Source organism: Brachyhypopomus gauderio, chromosome 9 (genome assembly GCF_052324685.1).
Source record: "Brachyhypopomus gauderio isolate BG-103 chromosome 9, BGAUD_0.2, whole genome shotgun sequence".
Lineage (NCBI taxonomy): Eukaryota > Metazoa > Chordata > Actinopteri > Gymnotiformes > Hypopomidae > Brachyhypopomus > Brachyhypopomus gauderio.
The window spans coordinates 24,140,035-24,158,698 of NC_135219.1; the positions used below are offsets into that span (position 1 = coordinate 24,140,035).

The window sequence follows — 18,664 nt, forward strand, 5'->3', positions numbered from 1 at the left end:
TGTTGGGGAATTTCTATGATTTGCAATAAATCTACTGCTCAAATATTAATTCAGTGAAAAATGTTTTCAACTATATGGGCCATAGCATAAGAGAACAAGGCAATAACATATCAACTCAACATGGAGCCACATAATGAATTGTATGTAATAAAAAAATGGGTAAAATTTTTATTTTATTTCAAATGTTATGAAGGATTTTAACACACTGGATAGGATGTATTCACAAGGGCAATATGTTAAATATCCCCTTGATCACAAGCCTGTTATGAGCCAAATGTTTATTTTGGGGGTTTTGCACATAGTGCAGAAACAGATGGGCTTAATCAGCACTGGGACGTATAAAACACCCTCCGTCTGCGTCTGCATTAATACAATGAACTGAACACCTAATGATGATAATGAAATGTTTTATCTTTAATATTATTGAACATTAACACCAGACTTTGCAAGTGAAATGCCAAATTCTTCTGAAATAATGTCAGAATTTGATTTGAGTAGGTTAAGACGGAGGATTTCTACGGATGAGGGTGCCATCGTGAATGTAAGAAATATCAGAGTGTCTTCATCCTGTTGCCATGGTACTGACGCTCCCCCAGACGTGGAAGATACACACTTGAACTACAGTTCATCCCCACTGTGCCAGTGCTCACACAGCACAGCATCTCCAAGGCAGACCTGCTAGATTCATTGATTGGATGGCGGAGATCACTGTTTGTTCTCGTAGAGAGTGTGTGTGTGTGTGTGTGTGTAAGGATGCTGCTGAAAGTCTCCATGTTTCTCCACATGTAGAGTAAGTGAGGAGGTCTCGTACGAGCTAAGACTGCGGGTCTCTCAGACCATTCACTGGGCTGTTGACTCTGTGGGCTGCCGACTGGTGTGAGGAGGTCGTCCCCCAGCGTAAAGGCCAGCGGGGCGGCCCGCCTTGAAAGGCCCAGAGCTGCAGCAGGAATGTCACGCCCTGGTGTCAGAGCTCCCGGGCTCACGTACCCGGGCTTGTGCACCGTTTCCAGTGGCCAGCACGGAGTTCGGGGCTTCACACACTTATTCTCCACTACACCAAAGATGAGATGATAAAAGGGAATATAGTTATTATTGCTTCATGATTATTGCTTTAGGGGTGACCAAATTACATCTGGACGTGTGATAGGAAACTTGAGGCAGTAGTCGAGGGGGTGAAACTGGATGAAGTTTTTTATTCATTCATATATTGGGGATATTGAATATGGGATAGTGTGTATATGCTACGTGACCTATTAAAGATAACAGTGAATCTTCCATCTTAATGTCTGATACTTTTCCCCAAACATGGTTATACATTAGCCTGTTAACCTTGTGGACAAACAACTTGAATGAACGTTGGTGTCAACTAATTTTTCCAAATTTATAATTTATACATATATTGGATTGTTGTTAACATACTAATAAGGTGACAGACCTCAACTAAAACCAATTTAAGCTGAATTACTGCGTCTCAGTGGATCACCCCAGAGACTACGGCTGTTCTACGGCTATTCACATAAGCCTTACAGATTGCAGGGTTTATGCCTATTTTTAATCACGGGCTATGATTCAAAGTCACATCAGTAAGCAGTCATAGCCATGGAGTCGCTAAAACACAGAAGAACTATTAAGATTGCAACCTCATATCACAAGGCTGACTAGGGCACCGTGATGAGTGCAACTGTTTCAAACGCACTACAATATAGTCTATTCCTATATTGAATATGCATCGTAAACGCAAGCCTGCCTGTGAAAATCTGTGAAACATGAAAGGTTAAGTCAAAAATATATATTTAGTACTGGTTGGTATCACTTCAGAATTTTTTTAAGTATTTAACTCTTAAGATGGTTATTTTGTGATGTATATAAAAAAAAAATTAAGAAACATTATATCACCAGGATTATTTTTGCTTCATCAATCAAACATTACATCATAATCACCAGTATACAGTATTATTGCTATTATTACTATTAGTATTTTGGTATTATTAGTATTATTTGTAAACCTGCTTGATTTTTACGTAAAAAAATTTTGAAAAATAAAATAAAAACATTTATTATATCTAACGTAAATTACAGAGTGCTGAAATTTGCAAATATTTTAAATTTTGTAGAATCAGTTATCATCTCTTATTTGCATACCCAGTTCTGAACTCTGAACATTTTGCATATAATCCATTAAGTGATCACTTCTCATTTTATCTTATCAGCCATCAGAGACTACTGCAAACCTTAAACCGTTTAACCGCAGCACCTAAACACTACCCGCGAGTTTGCTCGGGTATTTAACGAATTTAAATCACCACACACATTAGCTAAATTTTGTCTGGAATTTTTAGATATTGTAGTCAACACCGCGACAAACCATAGGGTACTAGTAAAAAACCACAAAAGACAAATAAAGGTTATTTATATACCCCCAAACGTATAGGCCGGATTACAAGATAAATTGGCATCGCTAACTTTAATGACTTTTAAAATGTCAACGGGTCATGAAGCACATTTTGTATTTAATACAGATATATGCTAAACACTTAATACTGATACACAGCGGTCATGCCACAACATTAAAACTAAAGCACTGCACGATTTCAACATATGCCGTTTCGCATTTTCGCCCATTTAAATACACGATCATTTTTAAATGGTTTTGAAATCCAAATTTCATACCTATTCAATTAGTTAAAAACAAATATACACATATATTTAAAAGTAATTCAGTGTGAAATTTAATAATTACTTGCCAACTACATTTATATTCACAATTATAACCATAAATTACAGTATCAAACGTAAAATAGAGGAGTATGTTGAGTGTCCGATCAGAGCCTATATAAAACACAGGCTACTCCAGAACTATATGGGTTATAGATGTACTCCGGGGAGAGGAGACCAGTCCAGAAAGCTAGGATGAGTTCATTATGGGCCTGGAATACACACCTTGATAGTAAGAAGGTTCAGAAGAGAGATCTGGGGGCTCTAGAGCTGCTTTGGCCGACATGTGGCCCACAGACAGTGACCCGGTCATTTGTGAGCCGTAGCCATAGTGCATCACCTGTTCGTACGTCTTCAGGTCCATTCTGTGGTGCTGCTGTTCGGATGACATCAGGTTGTTGATGGAGAACGGGTGGTTAAACGAATAATGGTGTTCCGGTTTCAGGTGCGAGTCGTGCACGTGCACGTGGTGTTGCGCGAGGTGATGATGGGCGTGAGTACCGGGCTCGGTCGGGTCCACCGGGCTCGGTTCGTCCCTGCTCTTCCCGTCTGGTCTCTTCATGTCTTTGGTGGGACCTCTGGGGTGAGGGGACTCTGTGCTGTTGCAGTTTTCGGAACCGTCGTGTGATAAACTCTCGGGCACTTTTTTGTTCGAGTCCTTCTCTGCCATTTTTTCACATTTGAAACGTTTTTGTCTTCTCAAATAACAACCGTTTTCGAACATATTTCCGGAGTCGGGATGAAGGGTCCAAAACGAACCTTTACCTGGTTTATCTGGAGATCTGGGGACCTTCAGAAAACAATCATTGAACGACAGAGAGTGGCGGATTGAGTTCTGCCAGCGTTGCTGGTTCTGTCGGTAAAATGGAAATAGATCCATGATCCACTGATAAATCTCACTTAACGTGAGCATCTTCGAGGAGGACTGCTGGATGGCCATCGTTATCAGAGATATGTAGGAATAAGGAGGCTTCGCATGCGTGTAGCTCCTGCGATACGTCTTCGGGTCCCTGGGCCGGGCTGCTTGTCCGTACATTGGGCTCATGTTGGGGTAGGAGGCGAGGGCGCCCATGGGTGTGGGAGACGAACTCATGGGGCTCATGCTGGGATTCATCCCTGGTCCCATGCTGGCCATCCCTGGTCCCATGCTGGCCATGCCTGGTCCCATGCTGGCCATGCCTGGTCCCATGCCGTTGGTGGGCCCTGCGCCCGGGGACAGACCGGTACCGGAGTGTCCCAGTCCCGGGTTCACATAAGTCATGTTGATGGAGTTGGCCGACACGCCACCCATGTAGGCGCTCATGGAGTTCACCCCCAGTCCGCTCATGTTTCCAACTGTGGTGTAGCACTGAGAAGGGAACAACACTTATTAATACTTATTAATACTTTTCACTGCATCGTCTATTCTTTAGGCCTATAGGTACCATTAGTCTAACGTGTCAGTCGCACACTGAAGAAAATTAAAAGCCCCTCGTATGAATATCTTTAAAAAAAGGTTCGCACTTAAAATTGCGTTTTAGTACAAACTTGAACGACGGATCACGCCTGAAACGCTTATTATTATTATTTGGTTATATAACCATAAAAGTGGATCTTAGCCCGCGAGTAAATGCTTTGATAATGAATCACTTAAGTTAGATGAATCGATCTGATTGAAAAAATATTATCTTTAAAAATTAAAAGCCTTTTATAAAAGTCGCGTCTCTGTCGTCGTATACTAGTTTGTCCTGTCATCATATCTAGAGGTGAGGACAGTGTGTTCGGAGGGGTTTGGAGGCGCCTCAAGTCAATATTTGATCGCAAAGTTAATATTATCTCAAGGCCAATATTGAACTGTAGACAGGGAAAATACATAAAACTACCCACCTCAGGCTCTCCGTAATAGGCGCTCCAGTCTGAATGGTCGTGTCCTTCCATTTTCACGGCTCCTAGCATATTGAAGAGCCCACAACAGAGCGCAGTTAGAAGCAGAAGATCACCTGGAGTATCTGGAGATCTACCGACAACACTCTGCGCTTCGGGTGCCGACCAAGGAGGAGCTCATGTGTGACTTCAGATGTGCTACTGCGCCTCTACTGACCAAGACGGGACTTGGAGTGACGTTGTGTGCTGCTGAAGAGCGGAACCAACCCTGAGGTCCACCTAAAAACCACCTACACCTCCAATGCGCACTGCGTAGAGACGCACACCTGCGTGTCGGGTCGCTTTAACCTACCCGGTTACACCTGCACGAACGGAACCGAGCCGTCTGAAAGGATTCGTTAGGTCTGCGTCAAAGCTGCTTGTTTTTCTAAAGGATTAGACGGCAGAGGAACTCTGAGCCCCGTGAACATCTCCCTGCAAGAACCTCCCCGTTCAGCCCTTCATTTTGGGGAATGTGCTCGGACCTTCTGGTCAATGAGTGTGGTCTCATTACACATTTGCATATCATTTGCATTGTTTCGGAGCATTGAAATTAACTCTTTATTATTATGATTTCGGAGTTCAGCCCACATACGCACTACTGCAACAACGTGTTTCCACATTAATAATTGTACATTTATTCGAGAGACACAGACACATTTTGTGAAAGCTGTTCAAAGTCCCATCGATCGCATTTCGAAATGTGTTGACACGTCTGTTTTTATCGAGAAGAAGAGCTGAAAGATTAATAGGTTCAGCCATTTCGAAACCCATTAGGTTAAAGGGTGATATTAAATCACAACACATTCATATATATATAAAAGCAAATACTCATATTAATACTCTGGCCTGTTCACGCAAATGACTTATCGAATGACTAGGTTGTGGCTCCTGATTTAATTCTAGCAAATGTTACTGTGTTAAAACCATGAAGGTTCACCTCAGATAACGTTTATGTGGCAGGCAGGCGGCTTCACACTAAATAAACCCTGAAGAAAAAAATAAAGCAAGTTGCATTAATATGACTGAGTCACTATCAAAGTGACAAAAGCGTGTTGGTGTGAGAGGTCTGATCACCCAGGATATCCAGTTACGGGTGAGTGAACCTCGGAAACACCAATGGCTGAAATAACGGCGCTGTTTGGCTGGTAATGTATTTGCACATTACACATTACATGCAAACACCTACATGACCACAAAATCCACGAAGGCTTAAGTATTTTTACTCGACAGAGCGCGACATCAGAACAAATCTCTGAAATAAAAAGGAAAAAGCATTACCTGATCAACTGTTAATGACAAAAATCGAATTTAAGAAAAATCTAATAGTATTTTTAGAATCCATTACTTCAAAATAATACTTAAGTCTGTGCGATTCTGATAATGACTCTGAAAGTAACATATCCAATACAACCAAAAGACTTTTGAAGTAGTAAAACGGGTTGTCAAAGGTTCCAGTAAGAACAATTTAAAATGCTTAGGAGCAGAAAACACACATTCATATATTTATATGCCAAGTCAACATATTTTAGTTTCAAATTATATCACACGCATGTTTAATATTTTACATTTCGCAACAAATGTGCACATTGAGAAATGCCCGTTAGAGGTACTACTCAGTGGGGTTAGCAGAGCCATACCAGTATTGTACAGGCGAGGGGACGTGGCGTGAAATTAAGTGACACACTTCATGTCCTAAGATCACAGAATTTATATTAACTGAAGTCAGTGGCATAGGTTTCATTTAAACTATGTGGGCAGTGCTCACAAAACATAACCTAAGGCAATATAGGAGTAGCAGGAATTGTTGGGGAGACACGCCCCCCCCCCCCCCCCCCAAAAAAAAAGTACCTCAATCTCTTTCTTTTTCCTTTCATCACAATGTATATAGCAGGTCTAGAAGTTTCCTGGTAACAGTATGCTAGGTTACAGCGAACATGCCACAGCAGGGATGGGTTTCTCCGCCGTGTGCAGCCTCACTCTGGTGATGGTGGCGGGGCTCAGGTTGGTCTGCCATGTCCCATTTACTGCAGGACAGGACAGCGACAGGACAGCAGGACAGGACAGCAGCAGCCCAGCGTACTTGTGCAAGCGTATGATTTCAGTGCACATCCACAGTGACACATCATCTTTGGTTTGAATTTAGGCCAAAACATCCATCTTCGTCGGTTCTCTGGTCAGAACCGCTCTTGTGTTGTGCTTGTGTCACTCCCTAAATCTGAAGTCATTAATATAATCAGGGACCACTGCAGTGCCTACATCCTCACATGCATTTCCCATGGCTACGTGTTCCTTGTATCCCTGAAAACCAAACGATTCAATTATAGATACTATGTTCTATTTAAATTTGATTTAGCACACCGATCAATTAAAGAAACCAAAACATTTTTTAATTATTCATTCCCCATACATCTGGATACAGATGATTGGCCCTGCACTATAACAATAACTGACCAATCAGCTTCATGTGTATTCCAGTTTATCCATTCCTACTTTTAGTGGTCTACAGACAAAATGGAGTTGAATCATTGAACTGAGTAGAAGGACTATGTCACTCATAGCTCTGTGACAAAGCTCCCTGCCAGCAAGAACCATCACTGTCTCCTCCATGTTTGTTTATCCAAGCCCAGTCCTACCAGGTTCTTACAATCTGACCTTTACGAGCTCTGACAGCTAACAGGCCAACCACTGAAGGGGTCACAGTGCCCATCCTTCAGATCAGGGCCTCTGTTAGACTCCTGCTGCTACAGACAAACACACCTCCACTGCCTCCCGCATATAAAATACAATGGGTACACTTGGGGAAAAACAGCCACCACTAAAACTCTTTTATTCCTTCACACACACACAGTACAAGTGGTGTGTAATTCAGCTGCGCAAATACTGCTATTTGGGGAACAGTTAAACAACAACCCTTTCATATAGATTGTTACATATCCCACTGCCCTACAGAAAATCCACTTTGAATTCCAAGTAGTAAAACATTGTTAAATTTCAGCTGAAATCTGAAATGGTTAGTTAGCTATCTGAATTTAATATCAGATTCTCATTCTTCTGGCCAAAACACCACTGACTTTGTTTCGGTCACTATTAAGACCGTATTCATCGTGAGAGTGAACAGAGATTACAGTATTCAGATGTCTACAGTCTACAAATGTATTAAACAATTAACCTCTCAGTTTTGGCAAGTGCAATAAAAATCTGTCAACATTAGACACCCTATAATAATACTGGAAGATTTGGCTCAAACAGGCCCACAGATTAAAGTAAATGTCTGAATGCCTTAGCTTTGATGATTGTTAGATATTCTTTGAAGAGTACAGGGTAGACTAACTCTAAACCTGCAGGGAAATTATGAGGAAAGATGACTAAAGATAAGTGCAGTTACAAAGAAGGGCAGGGTTTGGAGGTTAAAATGCACAGCAAACGTGTTTAGGGTGATTGCGTTCTTGGCCATATTCCCACAGAAGCACAGTGTGGCTTTAGGCCTACATGTTAATGGAGTGCAGACCTATTGTGATTAAGCCTTTTTACATAAGCTAGGTCCATAGTGAATCCCATCTTGTGGGGTAAATCTTAACAAGAACATGAGGGGATTTTATTGCATCTTCATTAGAAGAAATATTTTGTCTATTTAAGTAAACCCGTTTTTCGTTTCTCTTAGGAAGATGAAATCTGGTTTAGCCAACATAAAAAAACATTTAGCTCACAGCTCTGTTTAACAAGTGACATACCTTAAATCTATGGCATAAAATAGGTTGGAATAAACCAAAGATCAATCAAGTAGCAACGTTCTTGAAGCTTATTTGTTGCAAAATATCATTTAAAATATCAATATTTAACAAGTGAGTTTCAATAAAAAAACATTCGACGAAGGACGAAACTTTTACCTGAGGCGACACCTGCTGGTAGGTTTCTCAGTATTAAAAGTGCAATTTCATGGACAGATTATTAAAAAACTTGAATAAGAGCAAATAATACTATAACAACATGTAATGTTACTAAACACGGTTCAGCCCAGTGGCCCAATAGTCCACACGCGTTTCTCCAATAGCGAGACCGCGTGTTCTCGTTTCGAACCCCTTTTGGCTTAAATGGGTTTCCGTAATCCGGAAAAGGATCTCCCACAGTAACGTGTGAAAGCGTGAAGGTGAGTCTCCTATAAACGTGATCGCCAGTGTTTACTTAGTGCAGAACAACACACTCAACACAAGATAAAAACGCAGTAGCTCAGATATCACTGTAGTAAGAGCAGCGACGATTATTATTACAAAAAATTGGTCGTCAACTGTAGCAGGTCAGTGTTGGATCATCTAGCTGACGTTATGTATCAGCACCTACACGGATCAGGCTCTTCAACCCTAGAAACATCAACACGAGTCAGATTAAAACATCTCAACTCGGGCACGCTGGAAAACTTAGTTCCAGTTAATGAAATAGCGCTTTCATTTACAGGTAGTTAGGTTAACCTGGTAGTTTTAGTAGTACCTGTGCTTTTCTGCACCACACAACCAGGTTAGAAATGCTATATAGCAATAGAAATACGTCTGAACACCTGCAGATGGCCCCCAAGACCATGGAACCACTAGCTAGAAGAATCTTCAAAGGAGTTCTCGTCCTAGAGGTGGCTGGTGTGGTTGCAGCCTATGGGCTGTTCCATAAAATGAAGTCCAGTAGAGGTAAATTCCTTTATTACAAAGAAACATCTATAGGAATACTTTTTAAATGTGCTTTAGAGCAAGTTGAATGGAAAAACGTTTTTCATTTTCCCCTCTAGATTTCCGAGGCTCAATGAACAAGCACTTTCCATCAGTTCTAGAAGGTACAGTGAAACATCCCACTTTCAACAAGGTTTTACGCTGAAACACTCAGTCAGTAGCTTTATATCCGGGCATGGTGGAAACTGTGTTAATGACACTTGAGACACATTTAGAAGCAGAAAAAATGCTTCAGAAACTGTAAAATAACATTTATTACAAATTGTATTTTAACATGTAGATATGCTAAATTTTTCTTTGTGCACTTCAGAACCAACCGACTTGATATTTAATCGTGACCAGGAATTCTCCCTGGTGACCACGATCCATTTGTTCTCCCTCCCTCTCTCAGTCTTTTACAAGTCCAACGAGTGGTCCGGAATATACGGCATCCGTGAGGCCGACCAGGAGGCCTGGGCCACTAAGCAGGAATAGCAGGACGCGAAACCCCAACAGGACGACGGATACAAGCAGCGAGGGCCGAGGTTTCATTTCCTCCTGCCAGTCGTCTTTTTGCCCCGTCCGGCATTCCCGAACTGTTTTCGTTTTTTGAACGTAGCCTTTTTCCTGCGGAGCGTCTTGACGTCCCGCCCCTGGATCCAGTCGTCACGCTGCACCTCCCACTTGAGCTGCTTCACACCTGAACGGGGGAGGGGAGAGTTAGTCAGCACGTCAGCGAGATGCTGAACCCGGAGGCGTGACTCACCTCTGTCACCATGACTCGATCAACTATGCCATGCCGTTAGCAAACTCATGAATGTGTGCTGTGGTAAACAGCTCATCACTGAGTGTGTTTATGTGGTGATAGGACTTCCTCTTTGTGCAGAAATGTGGCTAGTATCTAGCCAAATGAATAAACAAAGTTGTTTGATCCCTGATTGGTCGGTTTGGTACCTTCTCGTACATAATCATGTGTGTGTTCAGTACTCACTGGCTTTGTCTTGGTTGGCCATCGCATTCATGCCGGTGCTGTCAAACTTGTTGCCAACGTTCTCATCCAACAAATCCCCAAACTGAGCGGTAAAAAAGAGAGTTAAAATTGACATCATGAACGCACATGGATAACGACTTTTACTTTAATGCAGTTTGGAGAATGTTATAGCACCCAGTCAGTTACATACTGGGTGCTATTCTGGGTGTCCAGAACAAAAATGATTGAGCATTTCTACCTCTTCTGCGGATGCAAACACGGCTCCTTCGTACATCTTTCCTTTCTTTTTCTTTCCTGGTTTCAAACCTGAGGAACACATTATTGTGCCTTGTGTATATTATTCGTGAAGTTTCATGACCTCCGAGAGTAATGTGACTTCCAAAGCCCCCAGCTCACCTGATCTGGAGAAGTCCAGACGTTCCATTGATTTCCTCTTGCCCTTTCTGGATCTACTGTTTACGTCTGATTCATCCTCCATGTCTTCAACATCTTCAAACACAAGATCAACACAAGCAGAACAGTGTGTTCAAACATTCGCTGCACACCTCTACATAACTCCTACTATTACTAATGATGATGGTCAACCATGCAAAGCTTCATTATCAGTATCGTCCTCAAGTTCTGGCACTGCAGAATGAAAGATCTGTCTCTTTTAGTTTCAGAAGTGAAAACGTCAATAATTCTTTTGAGACTGACAGCATGAGAACCAAACCAACACACTGACCATTATCCTCATCCTCTCCTTCTGGGTCCATGAATGCACCGCCTTCTTCCTCCAGCTTATCTCCAAAGTCTTCCTCATTGACACTTCCAAGAGAGACCTCCTCATCGTCCAGGTCGTCCTCATCGTCCAGGTCAGAGTCGGAGACCTCACCTTGCTGGCCTTTCATGGACTTGCTCTTCACGTTGCTGTAACAGAGATGAGTCATCTGCACACACCATTTCTCACAGTCCGAGGAAAATGGTCAATTCTGAGGTGTTTACATTTTTACTCGATAATACTTTTAGTTTCCAAAGTGTAAAATACAGCACTGACCCAGCAAAGTCCAGGTCATCATCCTTCAACTCTGTAAAGTAGCTGTCACCTTCAAAAGCATCTAAACAAACAAACAAACAAACACTTGTTAAAGCTTTCATGACCACAGTGAGGAATATTCAGATTTCTGATAATTGGGGCTGTTTATCCTCACCGAGCATCTTGTCAAACTCATCGTCGTCAACGTCTTCCACGCTCTCGTTGTCGGCGTTTGGGCGAACCCGACGATTCTCCCCCTCGCGCTTCTTAAAGAACCTGAGGGAGCGAGAGAAGGTGAGGGGGGTGAGAGGGGGTGAGGGAAGGTGAGGGGGTCGAGAGAAGGTGAGGGGGGTGAGAGAAGGTGAGGGGGGTGAGAGAAGGTGAGGGGGGTGAGAGAAGGTGAGGGGGGTGAGGGAAGGTGAGGGGGGTGAGAGAAGGTGAGGGGGGTGAGGGAAGGTGAGGGGGGCGAGAGAAGGTGAGGGGGGCGAGAGAAGGTGAGGGGGGTGAGAGAAGGTGAGGGGGGTGAGAGAAGGTGAGGGGGTGAGGGAAGGTGAGGGGGTCGAGAGAAGGTGAGGGGGGCGAGAGAAGGTGAGGGGGGCGAGAGAAGGTGAGGGGGGCGAGAGAAGGTGAGGGGGGTGAGAGAAGGTGAGGGGGGTGAGAGAAGGTGAGGGGGGGTGAGAGAAGGTGAGGGGGGGTGAGAGAAGGTGAGGGGGGGTGAGAGAAGGTGAGGGGGGGTGAGAGAAGGTGAGGGGGGGTGAGGGAAGGTGAGGGGGGTGAGGGAAGGTGAGGGGGGCGAGAGAAGGTGAGGGGGGCGAGAGAAGGTGAGGGGGGCGAGAGAAGGTGAGGGGGGCGAGAGAAGGTGAGGGGGGCGAGAGAAGGTGAGGGGGGTGAGGGAAGGTGAGGGGGGTGAGGGAAGGTGAGGGGGGTGAGAGAAGGTGAGGGGGGTGAGAGAAGGTGAGGGGGGTGAGAGAAGGTGAGGGGGGCGAGAGAAGGTGAGGGGGGTGAGAGAAGGTGAGGGGGGTGAGAGAAGGTGAGGGGGGTGAGGGAAGGTGAGGGGGGCGAGAGAAGGTGAGGGGGTGAGGGAAGGTGAGGGGGGTGAGGGAAGGTGAGGGGGGCGAGAGAAGGTGAGGGGGGCGAGAGAAGGTAAGGGGGGTGAGAGAAGGTGAGGGGGGTGAGAGAAGGTGAGGGGGTGAGGGAAGGTGAGGGGGTCGAGAGAAGGTGAGGGGGGGTGAGAGAAGGTGAGGGGGGGTGAGGGAAGGTGAGGGGGTCGAGAGAAGGTGAGGGGGGTGAGAGAAGGTGAGGGGGTGAGGGAAGGTGAGGGGGGCGAGAGAAGGTGAGGGGGGCGAGAGAAGGTGAGGGGGGTGAGAGAAGGTGAGGGGGGTGAGAGAAGGTGAGGGGGGTGAGAGAAGGTGAGGGGGGTGAGAGAAGGTGAGGGGGTGAGGGAAGGTGAGGGGGTCGAGAGAAGGTGAGGGGGGTGAGAGAAGGTGAGGGGGTGAGGGAAGGTGAGGGGGGCGAGAGAAGGTGAGGGGGGCGAGAGAAGGTGAGGGGGGTGAGAGAAGGTGAGGGGGGTGAGAGAAGGTGAGGGGGGTGAGAGAAGGTGAGGGGGGTGAGAGAAGGTGAGGGGGTGAGGGAAGGTGAGGGGGTCGAGAGAAGGTGAGGGGGGGTGAGAGAAGGTGAGGGGGGGTGAGGGAAGGTGAGGGGGGCGAGAGAAGGTGAGGGGGGCGAGAGAAGGTGAGGGGGGTGAGAGAAGGTGAGGGGGGTGAGAGAAGGTGAGGGGGGGTGAGAGAAGGTGAGGGGGGGTGAGAGAAGGTGAGGGGGGGTGAGAGAAGGTGAGGGGGGGTGAGGGAAGGTGAGGGGGGTGAGGGAAGGTGAGGGGGGCGAGAGAAGGTGAGGGGGGCGAGAGAAGGTGAGGGGGGCGAGAGAAGGTGAGGGGGGCGAGAGAAGGTGAGGGGGGGTGAGAGAAGGTGAGGGGGGTGAGGGAAGGTGAGGGGGGGTGAGGGAAGGTGAGGGGGGTGAGGGAAGGTGAGGGGGGTGAGAGAAGGTGAGGGGGGTGAGAGAAGGTGAGGGGGGTGAGGGAAGGTGAGGGGGGTGAGGGAAGGTGAGGGGGGTGAGAGAAGGTGAGGGGGGTGAGAGAAGGTGAGGGGGGTGAGAGAAGGTGAGGGGGGTGAGAGAAGGTGAGGGGGGTGAGGGAAGGTGAGGGGGGTGAGGGAAGGTGAGGGGGGTGAGAGAAGGTGAGGGGGGTGAGAGAAGGTGAGGGGGGTGAGAGAAGGTGAGGGGGGTGAGAGAAGGTGAGGGGGGTGAGAAGGTGAGGGGGGTGAGAGAAGGTGAGGGGGGTGAGGGAAGGTGAGGAAGGTGAGGGGGGTGAGAGAAGGTGAGGGGGGTGAGGTGCAGCTGCACACTGCCACAGTATTTACTACAATCATGTACTCAGAAGTGTCATGTCAAGCTGACTGAACAAACCCAGTCTCTCAGTTCACATTCTGCCTCAGCACGGTGTGGTTAGCACGGTGTTAGCGCGGTGTGGTTAGCGCGGTGTGGTTAGCATGGTGTTAGCGAGGTGTGGTTAGCACGCCGCTGGCGCACACTGACCTGTAGAAGAACACCTCATCCACAGGAATCTGGCTTTCCTCTTTGGTCAGGTACTCAACACAGTTCACTGGAGGGGGGAGCATATATTCATATCCACAGATTTTTGTTTTATTTCCCCTCCAGATTACTCGATACTGCAGAACTCACCTGGTAATGGCCGGACGTTATTCATGAACTGTTTTTGCTTTGGTTGCATTACAGTGGCCTCTGTGTTTTCTGTGACAGGAGAGAAGGCAGAAACAACATAACTGAGCAGGATGTGTGTGTGTATCATCTGTAGTACTGTGGTGCATCAGAAGATCATCACATACGTTTTCCCTTGATTTGTTTGGGGTTTCGGAACACAAAGCGGTCCAGGAATCTGACGAGTGTGAAGTCCTGCAGGGGATCTCCTGTGTATTCGATATTTGCTCCCTGTTGCCATGGTGAAATAAAGAGGGAAAAACCACGCTAGATCAAATGACAATCTCCTAAAGCCCAGAGTGAGCAAGAGTCTTTTTTGATGACCTCACACATATCAACAGTGACGTGAGATTGTGTGTACACGCGTGTTCCTGGAACACGCACCTGTATGATGGTCTTAGCAAACAGAGCCACGGAGGGATGGAAATGGAGAGAGAGCTAGAGGAGACAAAATTCACAATTAATTGCCAGGAGCAACGGCAGCAACAGCAACGCCTCCGTGTGCCAAAGAACTGGAGTGCGATACCTTCTGTAGCTCCCACAGTGTGCTGTGGTCTGCTCCACAGTACAGAGGATTTCTGTGGATGGGGTCATACATCTCTAATTTCTTACCACCTGCACAGGAAAGACAAATTAGCAATAAGTGATCTATTCAATAGAGAACATGACAGAATGACAGAGTGGTTTGTTTGTATTAGGGATCTATTTTGGGTCAAGCATGACAGCTACTGCAGTGTTAATTTAGTTGACGAATAATTTGTCATAGTTTTCGTCAATTAACCTTTTTTCATGACGAATAAGAGACAATAACTAAATAAAAACTATACGAAGGGATAAAGACGTTGACTAAATTAATGAACATTTTCGTCAACGAATAAAAACGAGACGAAAATATTGGCCAGCGACGACATCCAATCAGGCCTGATTTAGTTTTGAGAAAGGTAGGGATAAGTTAAGAAGAGATCCAGCCGTAACTACTTTAGTGTACACGGAGAGGCGGGACAAACCGGGTAACTGTCCAATCAGTACTAACGTCTTCACATCGCACAGAACCCGGTAAGACCATACTAGCCTATGAACTCGAAGTTAACTCGACAATATCAGCAGGGAGAAAGATAAGAAGCGATATATGGACACATTTCTCCTTTGACCTTGAGAAAAAGAAGACGGTGTGTAAACCATGTGGGACAATGTCGGGAAAAATACGACAAATGAAACGACATCTGCGGGCTAGGCATTGTTGTTCTTATTGCACCCAGTTTTATATAAAATGTAATATGTATTGTTCATAACAAACTCCATATGTTTTCAGGTAGAGCGGGCCTACTGGTCATCAATGTTTTGTTATTGTTATGCTCAATAACTATAAGTTCAGGTCAATAAAGTTGTTTCGAAACCTGTTTTTGTATATATTGCACATACAAACGATAATATTCTGTAACTGGTTAATAAATGTTTCATTTTGTGTAAGTGTATATAATGACTATTACACCATTTATATTTTAGTCAACTAAATTCTTTTGATAATTAGTCGACTAAATTCTAATGATAACTAGTCGACTAAAACTGGACTAAGACTAAAAAAATCCAATTACTAAATTATGACTAAAACTAAATGGCATTTTAGTCAAAAGACTAAGACTAAAACAATCAAAAATTGCTGTCAAAATTAACACTGAGCTACTGGCAGTCTTGAGACTCCCACTATGTCCTCCAGGTGATTAGGAGACCTCACAGTCTGTATTCCCAGTCTACGCACAGAAACCGGTCCACAATCTATAGCAAAAATGCTTTATGAAGACCCAACTGTAATTTTAGTTACCTTCCAGGTTTTCATGATGTACCCATGATGCAGTTGGTTTGGGTTGGTTTGGTGTCTTGGGCTGACCCTCATCAATTTTATCAGCATCCACAAATCTTTCTTCATCATCATCCTCCTCTTCCTCCTCCCCTTTAAGGTCTTGAAACTTTTCCTCCTCGACATCCTATTGTATTTGTGAACATATATCATACCCAAAGACATTTGGTGCAATACAAGACGTGTGCGAACACGCAGGACATGCGTTGTATTTGATCTTACCCCCGCTTCCAGTAGGAGGAGCTTGAGACCAGGCTTGGACTTCATGACCTCTGACACCAGGAAGAGCGCTCCGCACGCAAAGGCAGGGCTCTGCTCACAGCTGACCTGCAGGAGGCGCTTCAGAAAGGCCTTGATCCGCCGCAGGACAATGTCCGCCTTCAGGGACTTATAGAGGAGGTTGAGGAACATGCTCTGTCTTGAGCACACGGAGAGTCCTGGGTCCAGCAGCTTCCTGCGAGAGACACCCACATGAAATCACGTGACTGTTCCTAAGTATCACGGAGAAGCGGCAACATTTACGCGGAAATACACTAAACATGGACCAGATTTCCTATTAACCCAGGCCATTGGGGTGTGTTCGGCTTGCACTTGCCTGTAAAGAGCTACGTAGTAGCGGTCCGACACGACCTGCTGGGTGTCCATGACTTGAAAGAGCAGCATGAGCGCTTGCACTGCTGTGCTGAACTTCACCATGTGCACCACCTTAAACAGAGTGTCCAGCTGCTCACGCACCGTCTCGTCGCCCGCTCGGGTGTAGGGGTACGCCCGGTTCACGCCCGTCAGCAGGGCACCCAGCATCTTGGACTCCACGTCCTTCTTGCGGACGCAGAGGCGGAAGAAGGTGAAGTAGACGGTGATGAGCTGGGTGGCCAGGTCCGCCTCCTCGTGGCTCAGCATCACCTGGTTGAGGAAGCAGGCGGCGTAATACTGCGCCTTGGCGCTGATGTTGGGCCGGAACATCAGACGCTCCACCTCGGTGCACACCACCACCTTCATGTTGGGGTGCTTGTGAAGCAGAGTCTCCAGCAGGTACGACGCTTTGGAGGCGAGTTTGTACTCTGGGTCTCCCAACTTGTTGACCACGTGCACCAGCAGGGGGCGTTCTTGCTCGGGGCGGTTACACAGCAGCTCGTGAGCGGTGGTGAGAGCTTTGGTCTTGATGGCCAGGACGGTGTCATGAGACAAGGCATCAAGGGTCACTACGAAGTCCGCCATCAGCTGCTTCAGCTGGTTCTCGTAGTACCACAGGACGAGTCTTCTGTCTCGGGCGTCCCGGTTCCCACTGGCCCGTTCCTCCAGCTCATCGAAAGGACGCTGGGCGAAGGCTTGGAGCTTGCGGTTCTCTGGCAGGAGGTCGGACAGTAGAAGCTCCTTAAGCGTGTCCAGAGCCATCAGGCCCTGTCTGCGACTGCCCTTCTTCTTCACAAGAGCGACGAGGCCCTCCACGTGCTCCACCGCGTGCACCGGGGCGTCCTGGATTAGGACCGTCATGGCCGCCATCCTGTCGACCAAAGTGCCGGTGGAGACGACGCTCTTCATCCAGGCCGTGTTGGCGCCCTTCTGCAGGTTCTTCTTGGTTTTGTAGAGTTCGACTTCAGCCTCAAACAGCTTCTGAGCTAAAGCCCTGTACTGAGAAACCAGCGACTGATCCTGAGGTGATGTGTTACTTTCTGAGGAGTAGTCCAGATCGTACCATTTTCCACCAGGTCTGACCAACAATGTTTGTCTGGGAAAAAACTCAAAAAGGTTCAATTCTTTCTGTTTGGCTTTCTTCCCAGCACTAGCTGCTTTCTTAGCCTCCTTCTTTTTCTTGATCTCCGTTTGTTGTTTGTCTGCAGCTTTGCTGCGCTCCACTGCCACTTTCTTCTTGTTCTCCTTTTTCTCAGCAGGCTCTCTGACCACCTGCTCTTCTTCATGCTCATCTTCATCATCATCACCTTTAATAACCTGCTGGTCTGCATAGGCACGGACGCCCAATTTCTTAATGAATTCCTCCAACTCGCCATCCTCTAAATCATCAATTGCACCTTTCTTTCCACCATTCACTAGCTCATTAGTGTCCACAATCCCAGCAAGCATAACATAGTCCGCCTGAAATAAATAAAAACATGAATAAGAATCAATATGGTGTGGTGGTTAAAGCCCAGTATTATTATAGGTTCAGTTTCCTGACTGAGTTTTGCTTCAGATCACCTGATTTGAAGCATTTTAATTTAAACAGCATAGTTACAAATCCTGGTGTATCTGTATGACAGGAGCACTAATACATGTATGAGGGAGTCAGTATAAGGTGTGTGTGTATCACACACTGATAATACAACCACACCAGCCTCACACACACGTGTGTGTGCAGCATGGAGCAGGAAGCTCGCTATCTGAAGACTTCAGCTACCTTAGTACCGCCCAAACGCAAGACATGGTCCAGGGAGAATTCTTCATCCTCGTCTGGACCGTTGGTTGCCTCGTCCCCGGTGTCCAGCTCGTCTTCTTCAGCAGGTTCGTGTGGACGCGTCCTGCCTGTGGGCGCCATGTTGAGACTGCTGTGGGGACGCAGGTCCTGGAAGAACAAACACTCACATTACTGTCGGATACACAAACACTAACATAGGACGTAAAGACGTATCATATGGAGTTTAATATGTATTCCATTCATATGTATTTTAATAAACGAGGAACATTTAAAAAATATATAGATAAAAAAATTTAAGATT

At 45.9% G+C, this 18,664-nt stretch overlaps 3 protein-coding genes across 6 annotated transcripts; 1 reads left to right on the forward strand and 2 right to left on the reverse strand.

Annotated features, from left to right (window-relative positions):
- Positions 1-2,705: 2,705 nt before the first annotated feature.
- Positions 2,706-8,705, reverse strand: LOC143523544 (forkhead box protein A2-like). Of its 3 annotated transcripts, XM_077018070.1 has the most exons (4): positions 8,508-8,705; positions 6,469-6,918; positions 4,582-4,643; positions 2,706-4,063 (listed from the first exon to the last, which is right to left on the reverse strand). In XM_077018070.1, exons 3-4 carry the CDS (start codon positions 4,630-4,632, stop codon positions 2,906-2,908), a joined length of 1,209 nt encoding a protein of 402 aa, XP_076874185.1. In that variant the 5' UTR covers positions 4,633-4,643; positions 6,469-6,918; positions 8,508-8,705; the 3' UTR covers positions 2,706-2,905. The 3 variants fall into 3 exon arrangements, with proteins under 3 accessions (XP_076874185.1, XP_076874184.1, XP_076874183.1); XM_077018069.1 differs by lacking the exon at positions 6,469-6,918; XM_077018068.1 differs by lacking the exons at positions 6,469-6,918; positions 8,508-8,705 and having other exon boundaries at positions 4,582-5,062.
- Positions 8,706-8,777: 72 nt separating this feature from the next.
- Positions 8,778-10,245, forward strand: LOC143523545 (protein CEBPZOS-like). Its single transcript, XM_077018071.1, has 3 exons — positions 8,778-9,296; positions 9,395-9,439; positions 9,727-10,245. Exons 1-3 carry the CDS (start codon positions 9,140-9,142, stop codon positions 9,807-9,809), a joined length of 285 nt encoding a protein of 94 aa, XP_076874186.1. The 5' UTR covers positions 8,778-9,139; the 3' UTR covers positions 9,810-10,245.
- cebpz (CCAAT enhancer binding protein zeta) lies at positions 9,572-18,525 on the reverse strand. Of its 2 annotated transcripts, none has more exons than XM_077018066.1 (16): positions 18,346-18,525; positions 16,546-18,044; positions 16,173-16,404; positions 15,915-16,077; positions 14,619-14,707; positions 14,477-14,530; positions 14,221-14,323; positions 14,057-14,125; positions 13,910-13,976; positions 11,496-11,596; positions 11,342-11,402; positions 11,030-11,214; positions 10,702-10,794; positions 10,544-10,611; positions 10,306-10,387; positions 9,572-10,014 (listed from the first exon to the last, which is right to left on the reverse strand). In XM_077018066.1, exons 1-16 carry the CDS (start codon positions 18,481-18,483, stop codon positions 9,863-9,865), a joined length of 3,156 nt encoding a protein of 1,051 aa, XP_076874181.1. In that variant the 5' UTR covers positions 18,484-18,525; the 3' UTR covers positions 9,572-9,862. The 2 variants fall into 2 exon arrangements, with proteins under 2 accessions (XP_076874181.1, XP_076874182.1); XM_077018067.1 differs by having other exon boundaries at positions 16,173-16,400; positions 16,542-18,044.
- Between the last annotated feature and the right edge of the window lie 139 nt (positions 18,526-18,664).